This window comes from Magnolia sinica, chromosome 19, assembly GCF_029962835.1.
Source record: "Magnolia sinica isolate HGM2019 chromosome 19, MsV1, whole genome shotgun sequence".
Lineage (NCBI taxonomy): Eukaryota > Viridiplantae > Streptophyta > Magnoliopsida > Magnoliales > Magnoliaceae > Magnolia > Magnolia sinica.
Window position 1 is genome coordinate 30334825 of NC_080591.1, and position 22032 is coordinate 30356856.

The window sequence follows — 22032 nt, forward strand, 5'->3', positions numbered from 1 at the left end:
AAGGAGAGAAGGTTTGCCTACCCACGCTTGTGTTGACTCAAATTGTGAATGCTGCGCTATCCAATCGCAAGAAACAGGCGCTTCCATTTGGCCAGTTGATATGTAAGATTGCTCACAACTTTGGGTACAGGCAGCCCGAAGAACTCCTCATCCCAATTAAGATGATCGATGAGGAAACTCTCAACCGCATGAAGATGGGCCCTAAGCAACGCAGAGCCCGCTTGCTGCCCGCATGGCCAAGATAGAAGAGAACCAGGGGGACCTAAAGAAGAGGCTTAAGAAGCTGTCTCACACAGTGAAAGCAATTTTGTGTTGTGTACAGAAAGAGGGAGCACCCCCTCCTTCGCCAGACTCGGAGGATTAGTAGCATGATGTAAGAGTTGCTTTCTTAGGTTGTTAAATCTAGATAGGGTTTCTTTGTTTGTTTAGATCATAGTTTCCTTAAGTTTTTCTATCTACTGGCGACTGTTGCATTTTCTGTCTTTGTACATGTAATGCGTCAGCCTATGTATCATTAACAAAATTTGCTCTAATGGAATGCTTGAAGTTGCCTAAATTTGAGTAATGTTTGAAATGTTAATAGTGGTCGTTTGCACTTATATGATATTGATATCGGAATGCGCAGGTGTTGAATGTCATATTTGTGGATTTAATGATAATAAACCTTATAAGAATGCCGTTAAGGAAATGAGGCCTCAAGGTGACGGTCGCCTGGTTACAACATACATTTCCAGGACAATTCCCTCCACTCCCTTATTGAGAATTGACTGAATTGACCGCGAAGTGAATGGAATTGACCATGAAGTGAATGGAATTCACAATGAAGTAACAGGGAATTGATCGCGAAGTGAAGGGAATTGACCGCGAAATGCATGGAATTGACCGTGAAATGCATGAAATTGACCACAAAATGAATGGAATTGACCGCAAAATGAATGGAATTGATCGCGAAATGCATGGAATTGACCATGAAATGCATGGAATTGATCGTGAAATGAAGGGAATTAACTGCGAAATGCATGAAATTGATCGTGAAATGCTTGGAATTGACCGCGAAATTGAATGCGGACCATTGGCTACTCCCCTTCATTCTAGGACAATTCCCTTCACTCCCTTATTGAAAAGTGACTGAATTAACCGCGAAGTGAATAGAATTGACCGTGAAGTGAAGGGAATTGGCCGGAATTGACCGTGAAATGCATGGAATTGACCGTGAAGTGAAGGGGATTGACCGTGAAATGAATGGAAATGACCATGAAGTGAAGGGAATTGACCGTGAAGCGAAGGGGATTGACCGTGAAATGAATGGAAATGACCGTGAAGTGAAGGGAATTGGCCGTGAAATGCATGGAATTGACTATGAAGTGAAGGGGAATCGCCGGGAATGACCATGAAATGCATGAAATTGACTGTGAAATGAAGGGAATTGACCGTGAAATGCATGGAAATTACCATGAAGTGAAGGGAATTGACCGTGAAATGCATGGAATTGACCATGAAGTGAAGGGGATTGACCGTGAAATGAATGAAAATGACCGTGAAGTGAAGGGAATTGATTGTGAAATGCATGCAATTGACCATGAAATAAATGTCTTATTAATTGAAAGTGGCCTTAGTGAAGAACTTGAACCTGTGACATGGATCATGTTATGCCGACAAGGATATCGGATAAGAGTTCCAAATTTATTGTAACTGATTTATTACAATCCTACTCACACTGCCCAAATCTACTTTTCATAACTCGGATTCCAAGCATAATAGTAGCAGGTTCCTGAATTCCCTCTAGGACATGGATTTTTAGAAAGTATCTGGCCAATCATTAATATTTATTCAAAATTTGAATCGTAGTGGTAAGAAATTTGCAATTTCAAAGAAAGCAACAAATGTATTCAATATATAACATTCACAATCGTATTACAAAAAATGCATTACAAATTACATTATTCTAGAGGTATTGGAAATTTGTAACTCCAGTGATTATGCCTTGTTTGTTTGCAATGTCCGCACTTTATTGTTTTTTGTTCCTCTCCACGGGAAAGGATCCGTGCCTTCTTCGGTCTTCTGGCTGCCCTCCTCTGTAGTGGGGGCTTCATACTCACACAATACTCATTGAATCTAGATGAAAATTTTCATTGGCTCTTGTTTCGTATTGGGTACACGGAATCTTCATACGTGATTTGGTAATTCCTCGCCATGCACAACGGGGAGCAGTACTCATAATGAGGAAGGTTATAGTTTCTACGCACTGAAAGAACATGAAAACAAGAGAAATCCCTTTACTTCAAACTCGCGACATGTACATGAAAGCTCACTGAGCTTGATAGTATTATTGTACTCTCCCACAATATAGTATTCATCCCGAGAATTATATGACAATGAACATCTCATGGATTCAGTATGAGATCCTTTAATTGTTTCTTGGCCCACGGTGTCAACGGTCCAACGAATGATGATGCTGATTCTCTTCTCTTATAGAACATCTCTTGAATTTTCATTCTGACCGTCTCTATCAGCATAGTCACGGGATATTTTCGTGCTTCTTTAAATAGAGCATTAACACACTCCGCTATATTTGTAGTGACTAAATTGAATCTTTTTCCTAGGAAGTGCAAAGATGACTACTTTTCAATCCCTATTTCCATCAACCATGCGTGTATCAAGGCGTTGACAAGTTCGATATCATGCATTAACTTTTCGAACCCAGCCCTCCTACAAGTCTTTACAGCTTGCCAGTAGCAGATTTCTAATGATTTGTCTTTGAATGTGTCCACCAAGTTTCGATATATATGGTAGATGCCATAGCCATGGATTGCTGCTTGGAAGACCTGGGAACTTCTTTCATTAGACCTTTATGCCGGTTTGATATGATCACAAGACTAGGTAGATCCCCTAACGAACAGCCGAGTACCACCTCAGGCGGAAATCACCCAGGACCAGAACCTTTAGCAATTAGGTTAAGATTAGTAAGTGCTAAACTAGAGTACTTATGAAATTAGTACTAATCACTTTAAATATGATCTGCATGACCCAAAATGTGCAGAATCATGGACGCTACATTACCCTGAAATCTTGAATCCATCCCTAAACCTGGTTGCTCTCGGGAGCACAGACCTTTATGCCGGTTTGATATGATCACAAGACTAGGTAGATCCCCTAACGAACAGCCGAGGTAGGTAAAAAACCAGTTCCAACTGCTGTTGTTCTCTGATTCTTTGATACTAAAAGCGATTGGAAAGATATGATTGTCGTCATCCAAAGCCGTAGCAACGAACAGAACACCCTTGTACTTACCTTTTAGATGCGTCCCGTCAATGGCCAATACCTTTCGCAAAGATCTTTGAAAACTTTTGATGCACTGTTCAAGCGCAACAACACATCTCTCGAACTTCGTCACTGTGGATCCACAAGCAGGGCAGTCACTGTCCCTGGGTTCGCCATCCTCAACTCATGCAAGTATATCGGGAGTTCTTTGTAAGAGTCTTCATAAGACCCCATTACGGGATTGATTACAATTTCTTTAGCACGCCATGCCTTCTTATAATTAATAAGAATATTATACTTCTCTTGCATTGCCAATATAATGTCCTTTGGCCTTAATCCTAGCCATTGCTCAATGTGATCGACAACCAGTTCACTGGCTAGCTTACTGCTTGCTTGCCAATGATCACTCTTCATCCATGACATTCCACATGTATGTATGGATGTGTAAGTCTTAATCTTGAATATCCCCGCATCATTCACCCTGAATGTGTGTACCCTCCAATCACACTTATCTTCCATACATGCCACAGTGAATTTCTTAGATGTGGAATACAGGACCTTGTATTGAAAGTTGTTGCAAATTGCAAATTGGTTTAAAATATACTTACATCGGCTCTTGTCCTTAAACGTTTGGCCAACGGCTATATCAATCAGGTCATCAAGTGGATATGAATACAATGACAGATATGTATTGGTCAAACCAGCATCCTCGAAAGGCACAATGGCAAGGCTGGTGGTGAAGTCTGATGTTCGAGCCTGCTCGGGCAATGGAATGTCGTTTCCACTTACGTTTCTAGCGTTGGATGTTGAGGGTAAATCTACTCTTGTAAATGAAGGTAATGTCGTATATTCACTTCTGATCTCCACGTCAGCTGACGCTCTCACTTGACTTGTCACGAAGTTTGATGTCTGAGCCGGCTCGGGTATTGGAGTGTTGGTTAGAGGAACCTGTGAAGATGATGCCATATATTCATATTTCAAGACATGTTCCTCACCCAAACTTCCCACTGCTGGGGCGTCATGTTCGAAACTACTGTAAGCCACCGGGTTTTCGAGTATTGCCTCATTAACGCGCTGCATTGTCTTAATGAATAAAGGGATGCAGTGATCTGGATGCTTCAATTGTGCTGCCAAGAACATTCTCACATCTTCGTCGTCTTTAATTACAGTCGGAGGGAGTGATTTGTTTGTGCAATGATACAATGCTTTCAACCTAATATCATAATCATCAGGTCTAATCTTCGCAATCCTGTATATTTTCGATAGAAGCTCATCATATGTAATGTCAACACCCACAACAATTATTTTCGAGTCTCCACCCTTGTACGTGTATCAATTGTTTTCACTTACTAACTCCCCACCATATGAGCATAGGATGATTATTGGAGCCATTTTTTGAAAACAAACATAATGATATAACTCGTTTAGTATTCACATATATAAGGTGGATTTGACCAAGTAGTAGGAAATCCATCGTTGTACTAGCTCAAATATGACCGACTTATCGGTCAAAATTTCAAAGTTCTCAATTGTAGGGCTGTATGCTACTTAGTTCGCGATAATTTTCACTCACTTCGCAGTCAATTTCACTCACTTCTATGGCAGGTTCACTCACTTCACGATAAATTTCACTCACTTCTCGGTCCTGAAGTGATTGAAAATGACTGTAAAGTGAGTAAACTTAAGCGTAAACTGATTGAAAATGACTACGAAGTAAGTGAAATTGACCACGAAGTGATTGTGCTTGAGCGCAAACTGATTGAAAATGACCGCAAAGTGAGTAAAATTGACCGCGAAGTGAGTGAACTTGACCGCGATATGAGTGAAATTGACTGCGAATTGAGTGAACTGACCGATAAGTCAGTCATATTTGAGTGAAAATGAGGGATAAATGTGTGAAATTTACCGAGAACTGCATGAAATTGACCAAGAAAATTCATTACATTTACTGCAAAACATCGTCAATTTGACCATTCACTTCTTAAAGTTGACAGTAAAATGCGTGAAATTGACCAAGTACTGCATGAAGTTAACCGATCAATTCAGTAAATTGATCGAGAATTGAATGAAATTGACTGCGAACTTCTTGAAGTTTATTGGATAACCACGCCAACTATGACTTAGCAGTGCATGAAATTGACCACAAACTTCTAGGTAATTTTTTAAGAATTTAAACATCCTTACTTCCCACAGCTGCCGTATCAGTGAAATCCGTGTTCAAGAAGAAGAATAAGAGTGCATTGATGTGAAACACATTCTTTGGAGAAATGCCTACAAGATTTCACGTTTATCAATGCATTCATGTCATCTTAGAAAACGAATGCAAGTAGCATTCAGTAGAATGGAACATGGAAGATGTAATGTGATAGTAGGATGGAGATATTACGGAGATTTAATAAAGAAAATGGGTGAAAAGAAGGAATATGGATGATAGAGATGAGTTTGGACGTATATTTGAGTGTAAGGGAGAGAATGGAGTGAAGTAGATAAAGTAGGGGCATTTTTGACGCGTGAAAAGGTGTCCGTACAGAAGGGGCTTATTCCTGGAATGTAAGAATAAGTGGGCTTGAATGGGCCATAAGTGGGTCGTACAGTGGGCAAAAACTCTTTATATTTTCTACTGCGGAGCCATGGTCAGAGAGAGCTTGCGGGGCTAGGATTTAGCTGCTGAGAAATCTCAGCCATGGATTCGACCTTGAACGACGAATCCGTCGTTCTGGAGCTGATAGACTGTGAGTCTTCGATGATCCTCGGAGGTGGAGATCGAGGAGAGGAGATCGCGCAAGAGAATGCAAAAGAGAAAGAGAGAGAGGAGATCTTCATTTCAACAGAAGAAATTGGGAGTTGGAATCTTCCTCTCATTCTCAGCTCTCGAATCGTCAGAATTCAAGCCAATCGAGATAGGCAAGTTTCTGTTCTTAGAGAATGATACAACAACCCCTCTAGAAAATGATATTTATGTAACAGCCGGATGGGTCCGTCCGCAGGATCTGACGGTGTGTATACGATCTTGTGACCTTCGCACCAAGCCAAAGATGGACAGTGTATGTCCAGCGTTCTGCCTAATCACTATGGGAGCAAAGAGGATCTGATCACCCCTCTAATTCTATGGATAAGGTGGCCCCCGGATTACAATTAATGGTTTAGATCGTCCAAAGGTGGGCCTAATGGACAAAGATCATTATTCTTCCCTCCTTATTTTCTCCGTGGGAAATTCTCTCCCATATCCCAATCCTCTCTGAATTTAAAATTCAAATTTATGTTCGAAGAGAAAATTGAAAGAGAGAGATGGGAGGAAAAATTTGTAGGTCCCACCGGCTAATGGTTGCCCATAAGTGGGCCCCACGGGTTGCACCTATGTTTTTTATGCTTATGACCCCCCACAGAATCACATGTGATGATTATCAGTATGTAGTGCTGCATTCTATCTCAAAAGTGATTACTAAAGAGAAACGATATTACCATCCCTAAAAACCGATAGTACCACCCCTACAAGGGTAGATTGATCAATTCAATAGATGGCTAAAATATCAATTTGAGGAGTTGAAAATAGCATTCTCTTATAAAAATAGTCGGCTCTCCACAATACATCTTGCCCACCCTTCATCATCCGGACCATTCATTCAATGGGTCCCACCATATATGGCCCCAATGTGCACCATATATTCAGGCTACTATTTGGTTTACTGAAGTTACCTGCTTACTATGGATAAAGGCTGTCCTTGATGAAGTTTCGGATTATACAATGGGAACCATCTTGAACCCAAGATTGTGGACTGCAAATGGATGGTTAAATCTGAAAAGGCCGACAGTCCACAATCAATGAGCTAATATTTTTTGCTTATATGGCTTAGGTTCATCCATCCAGTGCAATTTTCACAGTTTGCTTTCTACTGCGGGTCCCAATGGATGAATGGTTTGGATCATTGACAATTGGACCATGTAATGTGGAGGGACCTTAAACTACGAACTGTCCCGAGGGCTACCATGCTTTTCCTCTACTTTCATTTTTATTATCTCGCCTTGAATTTGTAGGCTTATCCACCAGTCTTCGTATTTCAGTGGCCTACTTGGTGGAAGTTTCAGGTGAAGTACCTAGTATTTCGTTGTCCTGTCGATAACTTGCATTGTTTTTCCTGTAGCTGCAACTTGAAGTAATTAAATTCCAGAAAACGTAATGAATTCCATGTGTTCTTTAATGGTACAATTTCAGATGTTTCATTGCTTATCCAAATCTTTTAGCTTCATTTTGCACTCTAGACTTCATTATACTTTCAGTTTGCCTATTAAATTGATTACTTTGAAAAAAAAAAAATCTACTTTTAACATTTATATTTGCAAGAACGTTGAGTTTCTTTTGGAAGTAAACTCTGATTTGATGTAACTAGAGATGTAGAGCCAAACATTCTTCTAAAAATACAGTTAGAGTAGAGAGTGCTTTATTGGTCTAGCTATGTGGGTATTATTTGGCAAGCTACACCTCACTATGGTGCCACGGCTTCTTCTCTATAGGCATGGCATATGTGCATGCCAAATTTAGATCATGGGCTCACCCAAGTCAACCCTATTTTTATGCCACACCGAGTCAAGAAAAGTATAGAGTAGACTTGTCTGGGGACAAAACCAACATGACTTTGACATGTTTTTCTAAGGTTTTTGTTTTTGTGTTTTGTTTTGTTTTTGGCAATCATTGATTTAAACAACAATTATATATCGCCTGATATTATTGGTAGCAAAGGTGACTGATAAGAAATACAGGGGGAATTATAAAATTCCCTCATGTTTCATGTGCAATACGTATTGAGAAAATAAAGGGTAGCACATTTCCGCTTCAAAAAAAGGAAAAAGAAAAAATCGAGAGAAATAAAAAAGCCATTTCTCCTAGATTCTTCCATAGGCATAAAACTCTTTTGAGTTTTTTCCAGATAAAATAAGATTTGGGGGAGAAATCGCAATCCAAGAGCAGAAACAGCCAGAATTTACCTTGAAAAGCGGGCTAAATATTAGAAGTTTCATTGAAAAATTTCATCATTTTTGCAATGTTTCCCTTAGACAGCAATACGTTCCCCAACACATGCAATATTTCCATGTGACATTGATATGTTCTGTATCCCAAGATTGTGATACATTCCTTCGATACTAGTACTGAAAACACTGGTGGCAAACCAAATAAAGAACTGCCTAGTCATGTCGCATTGTGCTGTTTGTAACATGTATGGTGTTAATATCATTAGGAATTTTTAGTCTAAACTCCTCTCAAAGTTCAATAATTACCCAAAACTCCTTAATGGAACATGGAAGATGTAATGTGATAGTAGGATGGAGATATTACGGAGATTTAATAAAGAAAATGGGTGAAAAGAAGGAATATGGATGATAGAGATGAGTTTGGACGTATATTTGAGTGTAAGGGAGAGAATGGAGTGAAGTAGATAAAGTAGGGGCATTTTTGACGCGTGAAAAGGTGTCCGTACAGAAGGGGCTTATTCCTGGAATGTAAGAATAAGTGGGCTTGAATGGGCCATAAGTGGGTCGTACAGTGGGCAAAAACTCTTTATATTTTCTACTGCGGAGCCATGGTCAGAGAGAGCTTGCGGGGCTAGGATTTAGCTGCTGAGAAATCTCAGCCATGGATTCGACCTTGAACGACGAATCCGTCGTTCTGGAGCTGATAGACTGTGAGTCTTCGATGATCCTCGGAGGTGGAGATCGAGGAGAGGAGATCGCGCAAGAGAATGCAAAAGAGAAAGAGAGAGAGGAGATCTTCATTTCAACAGAAGAAATTGGGAGTTGGAATCTTCCTCTCATTCTCAGCTCTCGAATCGTCAGAATTCAAGCCAATCGAGATAGGCAAGTTTCTGTTCTTAGAGAATGATACAACAACCCCTCTAGAAAATGATATTTATGTAACAGCCGGATGGGTCCGTCCGCAGGATCTGACGGTGTGTATACGATCTTGTGACCTTCGCACCAAGCCAAAGATGGACAGTGTATGTCCAGCGTTCTGCCTAATCACTATGGGAGCAAAGAGGATCTGATCACCCCTCTAATTCTATGGATAAGGTGGCCCCCGGATTACAATTAATGGTTTAGATCGTCCAAAGGTGGGCCTAATGGACAAAGATCATTATTCTTCCCTCCTTATTTTCTCCGTGGGAAATTCTCTCCCATATCCCAATCCTCTCTGAATTTAAAATTCAAATTTATGTTCGAAGAGAAAATTGAAAGAGAGAGATGGGAGGAAAAATTTGTAGGTCCCACCGGCTAATGGTTGCCCATAAGTGGGCCCCACGGGTTGCACCTATGTTTTTTATGCTTATGACCCCCCACAGAATCACATGTGATGATTATCAGTATGTAGTGCTGCATTCTATCTCAAAAGTGATTACTAAAGAGAAAAGATATTACCATCCCTAAAAACCGATAGTACCACCCCTACAAGGGTAGATTGATCAATTCAATAGATGGCTAAAATATCAATTTGAGGAGTTGAAAATAGCATTCTCTTATAAAAATAGTCGGCTCTCCACAATACATCTTGCCCACCCTTCATCATCCGGACCATTCATTCAATGGGTCCCACCATATATGGCCCCAATGTGCACCATATATTCAGGCTACTATTTGGTTTACTGAAGTTACCTGCTTACTATGGATAAAGGCTGTCCTTGATGAAGTTTCGGATTATACAATGGGAACCATCTTGAACCCAAGATTGTGGACTGCAAATGGATGGTTAAATCTGAAAAGGCCGACAGTCCACAATCAATGAGCTAATATTTTTTGCTTATATGGCTTAGGTTCATCCATCCAGTGCAATTTTCACAGTTTGCTTTCTACTGCGGGTCCCAATGGATGAATGGTTTGGATCATTGACAATTGGACCATGTAATGTGGAGGGACCTTAAACTACGAACTGTCCCGAGCTTCGATGATCCTCGGAGGTGGAGATCGAGGAGAGGAGATCGCGCAAGAGAATGCAAAAGAGAAAGAGAGAGAGGAGATCTTCATTTCAACAGAAGAAATTGGGAGTTGGAATCTTCCTCTCATTCTCAGCTCTCGAATCGTCAGAATTCACTGAAAATCCTAACTCAGCGACAAAACTTTTCAGCCACAAGATTTAATCTCTAGTATTCGCCATAACGTGGTACTCAACCTCTACACTGGATCACTCAGCATCGGTTTGCTTCTTGGTCTTCCACGTAACAAGATTTTCTTTAAAAAGGGTACAATATCCTGCTGTAAAGGACAATCATCAGGAGAACCTGCACAGTTTGCACTGGAATAACCTTCAATATTCTAATTATTATGACAACTAAATAGGATGTCACGACCTAGAGAAGACGATGTGCTGAAGAATGAGACGAATAACTTCAAGATGGCTGGAGTGAGGAACATGCACAAATCGACTCACTAGACTGACTGCATGAGATAGGTTAGGATAAATAATAGTCATATATCAACCGACCAACCAAACACTAGTACCTGTGAGGATCATCAAGAAGTTCCCATCATTGGCCCAAAGCTTCATATTAAGCTCTAAGGGGAAATGAAGAGGTTTGGCACCAAGATTAAAAGTGCTAGTTAAAAGATCAATAACATATTTTCATTGGGACAAAATAATACCCTTCTTCGAACGAGAGACTTCAATGCTAAGAAAATATTTTAACAGTCCCAAATCTTTGATGGAAAAAAACTTGCTAAGATAAATCTTCAATTCAGAGATTCCACTGACATTATTACCTATAACAATAATATCATCCACATACACAGTGACAATAATAGTGCTTCGACATGCCTCTCACACGAACACCGAGTGCGTTGACTAAGTACGAGTAAATCCAATACCAATCAAAGCCCCACTAAATTTCTCAAACCAATTGCGAGGGGCTTGTTTCAAACCTTATATCGCCTTTTTAAGACAACGAACCTTCTTTTCCTCTCCCTTTCGAGTAAAACCAGGAGGATGAAGCATATAAATTTCCTCATTCCAATCACCATTTAAGAAGACATTCTTAACATCAAACTGGTGCAATTTCCAATTTAAATTAACGATAAGATAAATAATAACACGAACTGAGTTAATCTTTGCCATAGGAGCAAAGGTCTTAGAGTAATCTTCATCATATGTCTGTGTAAATCCTTTAGTAACTAAGTGAGCTTTATATTTGGCTAGACTACCACTAGGGTGGTATTTAAGGGCATATATCTAGCGATAACCTATTGGAGTCTTCCCCATAGGTAAAGTAGTCATCTCCCATGTATAATTCTTCTCAAGAGCAACCATCTCCTCCTCCATGGCTTGACATAGAGGAGAAGTAAGAGCCCCTTTATAGTGTTTTTTTTTTTTTTTTAAATTATTATTTTTTTATTTATTTAAAATTTTATTTTTGTATGGTAGAAGAAGAACACTCAAGGGTAGAAACAATTGACATGTGTTTCGGAGACAAGGAATGATATGAGACAAAATTTGGATAGGATGAGCAGTACATTGTCTTTTACCTTTCTTGATAGCAATAAGCAGGTTTAAGGACGGATCTAGATAGGGATCATAATAAATGGGCAAACAAGTAGGAATACGACCAATACTTGAGTTCAAAGGAGCTTGCTTTGTGGTGGACTGTGGGTAGATAGATTTTCGAAAATTCCTTTCACACACCTTCAAATCTAGGTTAATCAGATTTGATTTCGTTGACTAAGAATCCTGAACCACGTTATCTGTACCAATATTAGATGGAGCAAATGGCCCTAGAATAGATGAAATAGAAAGAATTGGATCGAGGTCCAGAGCATGTATAGGAAGAACTATTAACTGTTATTTTGCATTATCTTTAGAAAAATATGGAACATTTTTAAGAAACTTGACATCTGTAGAAGCATAACGTTTTTTATTAATCGGATCAAAACACTTGTACCCTTTGATAAGCTGAATATCCCAAGAAAACATATTTGACAGCCCGGTTTAACGATTTATTTTGACGGGGGTCATTATCATAAACACAACAAAGACCCCCAGAGACTCGTAATGGAATTTCAAAAATAGAATAGAATATTGAGAAATATTGAAAAGGAGATTGACCCTCAAGAACTGTAGAGGCAAACGATTAATCAAATAGCAAGCAACAAGAACATCCCTAGCCCCAACTCGTTAACCGACGACGAAACGTCATTGAAGCATCTCTCGTTCCTTTCTAGCCAAATTGACCACCAAATAGCCAGAATGGACATTCTCCAAATGGGAGTTCTGATTTTTCCTAGCCTGAACACGTGCCACGAAGTTTTCTTCTCTTGTTCGTGTTTATAGAGAATGTAGTGCAAAACCACATTAGGTGTGAATCCGAATGAAAGCTTGGTGTGAAGCTTTGTTCATCCATCCATTCTCTCGTCTCAAGCTCCAAATGTATTTTTTCTCATCTCCTCTCTTTTTTTCCTCTCAAATCTCCCTCTCCTTTATCTTTTTTCTTTTCCTTTTCTTCGTAAACCCAAGCATCCTCAACCCATCCATAACTCAAACCATCCCAACTTATACCCAAATGAAAAGTCCGGTTGTAAGTGTGAATCAGTATATCCGTACAGACTGTTTTGTGAACCCCACTTCAATCATTTTCTTACATCATTCCTTATTATTCTTTCTTCAATCAAACCCTAACCTAAAACCCTAGATTCCCTTTTCAAATAAACCCTAATTCAAAATTCCCCAATTTTCATACCCTCACCTTAACCCTAATTTCCCTAAACCTAGAATCCTTTAGAATACCTTTAAGACTTGGATGATTCCCTCTAAAATAGTTCTACCCTCATATTTCAGATGGAATTTCTTAATTCCATTGGGCCTATTTTGAATTAACATCTTCCTAGTTCCTTTGTACAAGCATGTGGTAGCCTAGGATTACATGTAATTGCTTATTTGATTAATTATTTGGTTTACGATGAGGTTGTTGAAATTTCATACTTTTGTTGCTCATGTTTAAACTAAAAACCTGATTTCATCTATCATCCTAGGTTAGAAAACCATCCTTCATCGATGGCCATTTTGTTTTGTTTTTGGCAATCATTGATTTAAACAACAATTATATATCGCCTGATATTATTGGTAGCAAAGGTGACTGATAAGAAATACAGGGGGAATTATAAAATTCCCTCATGTTTCATGTGCAATACGTATTGAGAAAATAAAGGGTAGCACATTTCCGCTTCAAAAAAAGGAAAAAGAAAAAATCGAGAGAAATAAAAAAGCCATTTCTCCTAGATTCTTCCATAGGCATAAAACTCTTTTGAGTTTTTTCCAGATAAAATAAGATTTGGGGGAGAAATCGCAATCCAAGAGCAGAAACAGCCAGAATTTACCTTGAAAAGCGGGCTAAATATTAGAAGTTTCATTGAAAAATTTCATCATTTTTGCAATGTTTCCCTTAGACAGCAATACGTTCCCCAACACATGCAATATTTCCATGTGACATTGATATGTTCTGTATCCCAAGATTGTGATACATTCCTTCGATACTAGTACTGAAAACACTGGTGGCAAACCAAATAAAGAACTGCCTAGTCATGTCGCATTGTGCTGTTTGTAACATGTATGGTGTTAATATCATTAGGAATTTTTAGTCTAAACTCCTCTCAAAGTTCAATAATTACCCAAAACTCCTTATTTATATTGTCAAAGGAAAGAGAGAACTTGGGAAGAAAAGAAACTCTGAGAGAGATTTGGATGTCCAGTCCTCTCTCTTTATATATTAAGTGAAAGGCAAAATTACATAAACTACCCTTAGAGAAAAGGGTAAAAAGGGAACAAAAAAAAAGAACTAATAAAAGGGAAAATAGGAGGCCCATGATCCAAATCGGGCCCAAGTAAAGGGAATGACCCATTACCCAGAAGGATATATCCCAATTATGTCATGTGTGCCTTGCCTTGAATATGTTGTCTCACTTCAATTGAAAGAGCCTTAGTGAATATATCAGCAAGTTTTTTTGCAGAAGGGACAAACATAGTAGAAATTACGCCACTAGCAACTTTCCCACAAATAAAATGACAATCAGCTTCAATAAGTTTTTTGTGTTCATGAAATATGGGATTTGAAGTGATATGAACGGCAGCCTGATTATCACAATACATGGGTACATGAGTATTCACTGAAAATCCTAACTCAGCGACAAAACTTTTCAGCCACAAGATTTAATCTCTAGTATTCGCCATAACGTGGTACTCAACCTCTACACTGGATCACTCAGCATCGGTTTGCTTCTTGGTCTTCCACGTAACAAGATTTTCTTTAAAAAGGGTACAATATCCTGCTGTAAAGGACAATCATCAGGAGAACCTGCACAGTTTGCACTGGAATAACCTTCAATATTCTAATTATTATGACAACTAAATAGGATGTCACGACCTAGAGAAGACGATGTGCTGAAGAATGAGACGAATAACTTCAAGATGGCTGGAGTGAGGAACATGCACAAATCGACTCACTAGACTGACTGCATGAGATAGGTTAGGATAAATAATAGTCATATATCAACCGACCAACCAAACACTAGTACCTGTGAGGATCATCAAGAAGTTCCCATCATTGGCCCAAAGCTTCATATTAAGCTCTAAGGGGAAATGAAGAGGTTTGGCACCAAGATTAAAAGTGCTAGTTAAAAGATCAATAACATATTTTCATTGGGACAAAATAATACCCTTCTTCGAACGAGAGACTTCAATGCTAAGAAAATATTTTAACAGTCCCAAATCTTTGATGGAAAAAAACTTGCTAAGATAAATCTTCAATTCAGAGATTCCACTGACATTATTACCTATAACAATAATATCATCCACATACACAGTGACAATAATAGTGCTTCGACATGCCTCTCACACGAACACCGAGTGCGTTGACTAAGTACGAGTAAATCCAATACCAATCAAAGCCCCACTAAATTTCTCAAACCAATTGCGAGGGGCTTGTTTCAAACCTTATATCGCCTTTTTAAGACAACGAACCTTCTTTTCCTCTCCCTTTCGAGTAAAACCAGGAGGATGAAGCATATAAATTTCCTCATTCCAATCACCATTTAAGAAGACATTCTTAACATCAAACTGGTGCAATTTCCAATTTAAATTAACGATAAGATAAATAATAACACGAACTGAGTTAATCTTTGCCATAGGAGCAAAGGTCTTAGAGTAATCTTCATCATATGTCTGTGTAAATCCTTTAGTAACTAAGTGAGCTTTATATTTGGCTAGACTACCACTAGGGTGGTATTTAAGGGCATATATCTAGCGATAACCTATTGGAGTCTTCCCCATAGGTAAAGTAGTCATCTCCCATGTATAATTCTTCTCAAGAGCAACCATCTCCTCCTCCATGGCTTGACATAGAGGAGAAGTAAGAGCCCCTTTATAGTGTTTTTTTTTTTTTTTTAAATTATTATTTTTTTATTTATTTAAAATTTTATTTTTGTATGGTAGAAGAAGAACACTCAAGGGTAGAAACAATTGACATGTGTTTCGGAGACAAGGAATGATATGAGACAAAATTTGGATAGGATGAGCAGTACATTGTCTTTTACCTTTCTTGATAGCAATAAGCAGGTTTAAGGACGGATCTAGATAGGGTTCATAATAAATGGGCAAACAAGTAGGAATACGACCAATACTTGAGTTCAAAGGAGCTTGCTTTGTGGTGGACTGTGGGTAGATAGATTTTCGAAAATTCCTTTCACACACCTTCAAATCTAGGTTAATCAGATTTGATTTCGTTGACTAAGAATCCTGAACCACGTTATCTGTACCAATATTAGATGGAGCAAATGGCCCTAGAATAGATGAAATAGAAAGAATTGGATCGAGGTCCAGAGCATGTATAGGAAGAACTATTAACTGTTATTTTGCATTATCTTTAGAAAAATATGGAACATTTTTAAGAAACTTGACATCTGTAGAAGCATAACGTTTTTTATTAATCGGATCAAAACACTTGTACCCTTTGATAAGCTGAATATCCCAAGAAAACATATTTGACAGCCCGGTTTAACGATTTATTTTGACGGGGGTCATTATCATAAACACAACAAAGACCCCCAGAGACTCGTAATGGAATTTCAAAAATAGAATAGAATATTGAGAAATATTGAAAAGGAGATTGACCCTCAAGAACTGTAGAGGCAAACGATTAATCAAATAGCAAGCAACAAGAACATCATCTGACAAAAAAAAAAAAAAAAAAAACCTTGGGAACAAACAAAACAATGAGAAGAGCACGTATAATTTTCAAGAGATGTCCATTCTTTCTTTCAGCAATACCATTTTATTGCGGGGTATATATACAAGTCATTTGAGAGTTTATACCATGCTCTTGAAGATAAGGCAACATAAACTGAGAAAGATATTCCAACCCTAGCCTTTTCTTTTTTATGATGTGATGTTAATGAAAAAGCTTTAAGTTCTCTTCTCTTTCTCTTGTGTTTATGGAGAATGGGGTGTGAAAACTTGTTCATCCATTTCTTCTCCCTTCTCAAGCTCCAAAGGTATTTTTTCTCATTTGTTCTCTCTCTTTTTTTCCCCCTCTCAAATCTTCTTCTCCTTTATTTTTTTACTTTTCTTCTTAAACCTAAGCATCCTCAACCCATCAATAACCCAACTGTTTTGTAGACCCGAACAAAAAGTCCATCCATACATGTGAATCCGTACGCTCGTACGACTATAGGGATAGTCCGTACGAACTGTTTTGTAGACCCTACTTCAGCCTTTTTCTTACATCATTCCTTATTATTCTTTCTTCAATCAAACCCTAACCTAAAACCCTAGATTCCCTTTTCAAATAAACCCTAATTTCAAAATTCCCCAATTTTCATACCCTCACCTTAACCCTAATTTCCCTAAACCTAGAATCCTTTAGAATACCTTTAAGACTTGGATGATTCCCTCTAAAATAGTTCTACCCTCATATTTCAGATGGAATTTCTTAATTCCATTGGGCCTATTTTGAATTAACATCTTCCTAGTTCCTTTGTACAAGCATGTGGTAGCCTAGGATTACATGTAATTGCTTATTTGATTAATTATTTGGTTTACGATGAGGTTGTTGAAATTTCATACTTTTGTTGCTCATGTTTAAACTAAAAACCTGATTTCATCTATCATCCTAGGTTAGAAAACCATCCTTCATCGATGGCCATGGTCAACATCCCGACCTCCTTGTCCAGTAGCTCGACCTCTTCCACTACCAATATTATCATAATACTGAAGATAATTGCTGGACTTAAGCTTATGGGTTGTAATCTGTAACCCAACTTTCTCAGAATAAACAATCGACCATTCCATTTTAGACTTGATTGTATTTGCTAAGTTAGATGTAGATGAAGAAGCTATTTTTAAACTAGATGAAGAAGCCATATTTAGACCTGACAAGTCTCAAAATTTCACCAACTAGAATCCAACGGACGCTATAGGCAAATATAACATCAATATCTCAAAAGGAATACTCACGAACTAAAAGGAACTCAAAAGGAAATAAATTTCAAAGAATGAATATTCAAATTAACAAATCACCAAGAAATAAAAAAAGGGAGGGGGTGTTCTTATGGCTGAATTACTAAAAGAAAACAGATCTTGAAAAATCTAGGGCTGCTACGACGAGATTCTTATAAATCTGGAAGAAATATGGCAAAAAAATTGTCCAAACGATAATGACTCACAAACCATTATTGTTGCAATCTAGTTTCGGTAAATCTGGAAGAAAAACAATCTAGAGAATATGAAGAACTATGAGAGTCCAACAAATCAAAATCAGTTAAAACAGTTTTTGATCCAACCACAGGGAACAAATCTGTATAGAATTTCCAACAAAAACTTCAACAAGATCTCCAAGACAATACAACTGCGGGACCACCCCTCACAAATCATATACAATTAGTGATTAAAAGGTTAAGACTCTCAAACCAAGAGAGATTATATGAAAAGAAAAAGAAAAAGAAAAAGAAGAGAAGAAGAGAAGGCATTAGAAGAGAAGGGGAAGAGATCAAAAGATAAGAAACCCTAAGGACCTTCTTGCTTTGATACCATGTTAGAGGAAAGAAAGAACTTGAGAAGAAAAGAAACTCAGAGAGAGACTTAGATATCTAATCATCTCTGTATATATTAAATGAGTGACAAAATTTCAATAATTGCCCTTATAGAGAAGGGTTAAAAAAGAACAAAAATGAAAGAGAACTAATAAAAGAGAAATAAGAGGTCCACAATCCATGGCCCAATTATGTCTACATATACCAAGGTTTGATGTAGTCCTATATTGGTACATATCGCCTACGTGCCACTATTGTCCATGACGATATAGGGGCGATATGTGGAGGAGAAGGGGGGTCAATGATTCGGCACATGAAAACCAATTTGCAATGGGTTGCAAATCATGATCTACATTTCTATACTGATAGAAATATGAACGCTTCTTCATGGTTCATATCCATCTATTTGATATTTTGACAAAAGGTTGGTTGTTGAGCTGAATGTTGGGAACCGAAATTCATTGTTGGAATTCACTTGCCATGACTTGTAGGGGTTCCAGAATTTGGTGAAACTTGGGGAGACTATAGTTGTCTCCTGCAGGTTAAGGAGATGACTTGTTTTCGAGAACACTATCACATGTTTGGCGTATATTCCTTTAACATCCTTCTATGACACTCAATGTTGTCATATTGCATATGCGATCGTGTGCGATTGCATATGCGGTCGCTTATATATATATATATATATATATTGAAAAATTAAAAAAATCAGAAAAATAGGGGGAAAATAAGGAAAAAATGAAAAAAACATAAGAAAGTAGGGTAAACTTTCATAAGTTAATAGATAAATAATTTTATATGCTCTTGCAATACATTTGAGTAAAATAAAACCAATTAAATAATGAATTAAACATTAAGTCATCAAAATTTGACAATATAGTTAACAAATATCAAACAATAGTCAACAACAACAAAGTAAGTAAACAAAATGAAGAAGCTATTTATTATTGATCTGTTATAATTTATAAGTTTATAACAAAATAACACTAAATGGTAAATGCTACTATATACATTGATCTATTTGCCATTGTGGCATTTGATCACCACCACCATCGTCATCATCACCATTATCATTTGAGTCATCTCCTTCTTCCACATACACTTCTTCTCTTTCTTCATCATCTGTATGTAGTAATACTTCATCAACATCCAACATTGGATTTTCAGCTTGATCATCATCATCATCTCGTACTATCTCCTCAATTTCTTCTACGGATTGACTGCTACTACTTGCCCCTCAGTTCCCCCTATCCTTCGCCTTTGAGTGGAAGTAGAAGTACCGTTTCCAGGTGTCGATCCGTATGCGACATCTTCAACTTGCGCCCATGTCAGGTCTTACCCAACAAATACCGGGTCCTCTGTCTCTATGAGCCATTCGTTATCTACATTCAACTCATTTAAGCAGATAGGGTCAAAGAAACCAGGCTTTTCTTTCCAAGTCTGGAATCGTTCTTGCAATTTCTGATTGTATTGGACGAAGACCAAGTCGTTAAGCTTATTGTGCTCAAAGCGATTCATTTTCTCAGTGTGAATCTGTATGAAAGAAAGTGCATTTAGCATTAGCTATTTATTTAATGAGCTTAGACTTATAACTTATAAATTGAAGTGACAATTGCTAAACTGTAAGTCTGTAACATACTAACATAACATTTTCATTTTAAACTTACTGCCTCAAACGTGCTTTAGTTGCGCTCGCAACTGCTGGCAGGACACGTGAGTCCAACTGTCCAAGAATCCTCATAACTAGCTTCTTTAGAGCTGGATCCTTCTCGTTCGGATTCACTCCATAGGCAACCCACCAATCAGCTGAGAAAAATAGCTTAAGAAAGTTAGATTTTGTAGATTACATTGTAAAAAAACTATTTGTAAGAGAGCTGAGACATTCACACTACTTACTGGGCAATTTCATTGTCCGATGCCTAATGACAATATCCCTTGAGAATATGCCCTCACTAGAAGTCCAGTAGAGCTGAGATCTTGTCTTGTTCTTCTTTATCTGGAATCATTCTTTCCAACACATCAATAAATTCAACCATATGTATAGTAAGTGCTTCTGATGGATCAGGAGAAGCAAGTAAATAAGCTGGGTTAAGGATGTAAGCAGCCGGATACAATGAAGATGGCATTTGGCTGCCCATCTTCTATCTATAATATTTATAATTGGCTTATAATCACACTCTCTATAGTTAAAATTGTCCATAATCTTATTTCTCGCCTTTTCCGTCGTATCATATATGTAACCCATTGGAGGCTTCTCATCCCTGTCCACCAATCGTAATACAGTGACTAAGGGCTCGGATGCTTTTAGTGCCTTTACCACTTGAGTCCAAAAACTTTGTGAAAGGATTGTTTGTTGAACTTGTTTCCCTTTAGCTTTCTTTGACCAAGGCCACTTGTAAAATCGGCAGACACTACAAAGCTTCTAAGTTTTGATTTTTTTTGCATGTAATCTTTGTAGCGTGAAGAAGGCTGTAGCGAAACGGGTGACTGTTGAATGTAGGAAGTTACTCCCAATGTGTTTTCTCATTCGACTGAGAAGAAGGGTATGTTTGTACATAAAGACCGTGATTCTTCTAGCCATTGCAATCACATTTAAAAATAACCTACCTATATATTCTAACATCAGATCAACACAACGGGCTGCACATGTGGTCCAAAATAAACGACGCCTATTCTCCATAGGAAGACGACCGTTAGTTACATATGAGGCTGCATTGTCTGTAATTAACTGTATAACGTATTCCTTACCTATTTCCTTGACTACATTATCTAGTAAGCTAAACAAGTATTCTCCAGTATGCAAATGACCCGATGCATCCATGGACTTCAAGAATATTGTCCCAGCTGGACAATTTACTAGAAAGTTAATGAGAGACCGACCGGATTTATCGGTCCATTCATCGGCCATGAGTGAACACCCGTACATTTTTCACGATTCCTTATATTCGGCTATAAAAGATTGTGTATAATCAACTTCTGCTTTGAGGCACGTCTCCCTCATTTCATGATATGAAGGAGGTTTAATCCGAGGTCCAAATTGACCTATAGCCTCAATCATAATTTTGAAGCTTCTCGATTTAACTGCATTGAAAGCAATGCCAGTTTGGTAAAACCACTTAGCAATATATTGAATAGTGATTTTCCTATCTTTTTGTTTATATCGGTTTTTTAAAGTTGTTTGAGCCGGCCCTTTACCCTAACCCCTTTGGTTGATTACATCCTCGGGGTGTGGTCTACACCATCTATCTATGGGTCCATGCCCTCGGACTCTTTTCGAGGCTGTTGGTGGTGGTATAGACCGGCTTGTCGAAGTAGGGGGAGTAGGACTAGCTTCATCTACATCTACTACGTTTATATCATCGTATGCGTCTTGTTCCATATATTCCTCGTGACGTAGGACACTATCGCATCTCTTTCTCGATTGTTTATCTATATACTCAATGATCTCCCTTCAGATTTCTGGAGTAATTTTGTCACATGCTTTTGCATTTGACCCCGGTAAATGTGCAAGGTGTTGCTTGTGCTGCATAATGCCACCGGTACCTACATACCCACATAACTCACATACTATATGAGTCTTATCCGTAGCACTATGATAGTGCCCATACTTCCAACCCGGGTTATTTGACTTGGGTTTCAAAGAGGAAGATTGGGAAGAAGACATGGTGTAGTATATGTATTGATTTTTCTTGATATAACTTGTAAGTTGTAAATTAGTAA

The 22032-nt window shown here is 38.2% G+C and overlaps 1 protein-coding gene across 1 annotated transcript in view; it reads left to right on the forward strand.

Moving 5' to 3' along the window:
• The first annotated feature begins 5851 nt into the window (after positions 1-5851).
• LOC131235508 (BTB/POZ domain-containing protein FBL11) overlaps positions 5852-22032 on the forward strand; it is a 112633-nt gene continuing 96452 nt past the window's right edge. The window contains 2 exon segments of the mRNA XM_058232697.1: positions 5852-6165; positions 7297-7347. Coding sequence (XP_058088680.1) covers positions 5945-6165; positions 7297-7347 — 272 coding nt within the window. The 5' untranslated portion in view covers positions 5852-5944.